The sequence below is a fragment of the Cynara cardunculus genome, assembly GCF_001531365.2.
Source record: "Cynara cardunculus var. scolymus isolate 2C chromosome LG 4, CcrdV1, whole genome shotgun sequence".
In the NCBI taxonomy this organism is placed as follows: Eukaryota; Viridiplantae; Streptophyta; class Magnoliopsida; order Asterales; family Asteraceae; genus Cynara; species Cynara cardunculus.
The window spans coordinates 17,283,485-17,285,385 of NC_037531.1; the positions used below are offsets into that span (position 1 = coordinate 17,283,485).

At 40.0% G+C, this 1,901-nt stretch overlaps 1 protein-coding gene across 1 annotated transcript; it reads left to right on the forward strand.

Annotated features, from left to right (window-relative positions):
- The first annotated feature begins 478 nt into the window (after positions 1–478).
- Positions 479–1,309, forward strand: LOC112510957. The gene is made up of 2 exons (XM_025116309.1): positions 479–1,018; positions 1,102–1,309. Exons 1-2 carry the CDS (start codon positions 479–481, stop codon positions 1,213–1,215), a joined length of 654 nt encoding a protein of 217 aa, XP_024972077.1. The 3' UTR covers positions 1,216–1,309.
- The last annotated feature ends 592 nt before the right edge of the window (positions 1,310–1,901 follow it).

Here is a 1,901-nt window from a genome sequence, read left to right on the forward strand (position 1 = left end):
ATTTATTAATCCTTGACTAAATAATCATATTAAATTCACAATATAGAAAGACATCCGGTTCATCGAGTTTGGTTGAGTTCAAACGATCCAAACCCAATTGCAATCCAATGGATGCGTTTTGACCTAACTTTATATCAACTATGTGTCGAATTACCTAAGTTTGGGTTTTTTCGGGTTGAGTTGACCGGTATTTTGAACACCCCTACGACCCAACACCCATTTTTAACCATCTCTAATAACCATTTATATATACTTTAAATTTTAAATCGGCCCAAAAAAACAAACACGAGCCCAATCTAAAACATCATGGGCTTAGCTAGAAGCCCATGCTTCCTTATTTTAACTTCATTAATGGAGTCTCCCAGATTGTCTCTCCAACGGCTAGTTTTTGTCATCTTCTTCATTACCGGCTACTTTTATCTTCGAATTTCTCCATGAAATTCATCTGCAAACACCCACCAAAATCCACCAACCATCCATGGATTTCAACGGACCTGAACCAATTCACCAACAAGAAGACAGAGAATGCCTCCTCATGAACACCTACGGCGGCATCCCGTCGGTGAAGGTTGTGGAATACATGCTGTCATCCATGTCCAACGAACTTCTCTGCAAGTTTCCCGACAACTCCGCCTTCGATTTCGACTACACCCAGAGCTCAATTTGGTCGCCGTTAGTCCCCCACCCTTCCAACCCATCATCACCGGCGCCGGATCTGCAGAGGAAGCTTTCGTACGACGATGATGAACACGGCAGCGACGGGATGGTCTGGCACAGCGGAGACACCAGTACGGCGGCGGTGATGATGAAGAAACTGACGGCAAATATCAAGGATAAGATTGCAGATTCGTGTGTGTTTAGTTGCTTCAGAATTCATCCCAAAATTGGGAAGAAGAAGATGGTGATGATGAAGAGAAGGAGGAACAGCTTCAGAGGGTTTGATCAATTGGGACCGATTTCTTCGGATTCTTCTGGTGTTGTTGCAGATTCTGGTTGTTCCTCCCCAAATCAAAGAAAGGTAAAGATAACCCATGTTTGTTGTTCATTGAAATGAGTAGATTTCTGTGAAAAAAATGGAGTGATTTGATGAATTTGGAACAGGGATGGAAGAAGGTTTTGAAGGCAGCATCAAAGCAATTCAAGAAGACGATGAAGAAGAAAGAGTCTGGTGTTCATCTCAAGCTCTCCAATGGCTTCTCTCATTTTTCTTGTTAATTATTTATAATTAATTAATTAATTTTGTTGGAAATGACTTGTATTCCACGTGTAATTTATGTTTTTCTAATAATTTTGTCTCGGTTTTTTGTTCCGACCATCTTGTTATTGAATAGAAGGGATGTTCCAACATATATATTAAGGTTTGACAGGTATAGAATCGCTAGTATCAGATGGAGAGTCGGATACCTGTTAGATATGTGAAATCTCATTCGCTTACTGTAAAAGAGCGTTACGAGTGTGTTTGGTATAGGGACGGGAGGTGAACGGATAGGACTGGAAGGACGAGATTTAGGCATACGTTTGAAAGATTGTAGAAGGTTTTAGGGTTTTAATTTGGCTTGAGTAGTTTAGTGATTTACCTCATGCTCGTCTCCCTAATGTCGGTAGAACGTAAAAAATGCTTTTTGTCTCGCTCAAATGATGTCTTGTCCCAGACTAATGTCACGTCAAATGTAGGATAACAGATTCTACTATCATTATGTCTCGTATTGTCCCGTCTCCAAACGCACTCTGAGGAAGCGTTTGGTACACTGGATAGAAGTAAACAATGATCACTGTTCCATGTTTAGCAAAAAAAATTATGTGGAGCGGAGTGGAACAAGCCTACGTTTTACTGATATATCATAAAAAAAACATAATTATTTTCTAAGACATGCATCTCCTTTTACATTTTATTCATTCTT

Bases quoted from the DNA above. Each gene is read 5' to 3' on its own strand.
- LOC112510957 (XM_025116309.1), top strand. From the start codon at position 479: ATGGATTTCAACGGACCTGAACCAATTCACCAACAAGAAGACAGAGAA. The intron at 1,019-1,101 runs GTAAAGATAACC...AATTTGGAACAG, and splicing joins CCTCCCCAAATCAAAGAAAG to GGATGGAAGAAGGTTTTGAA.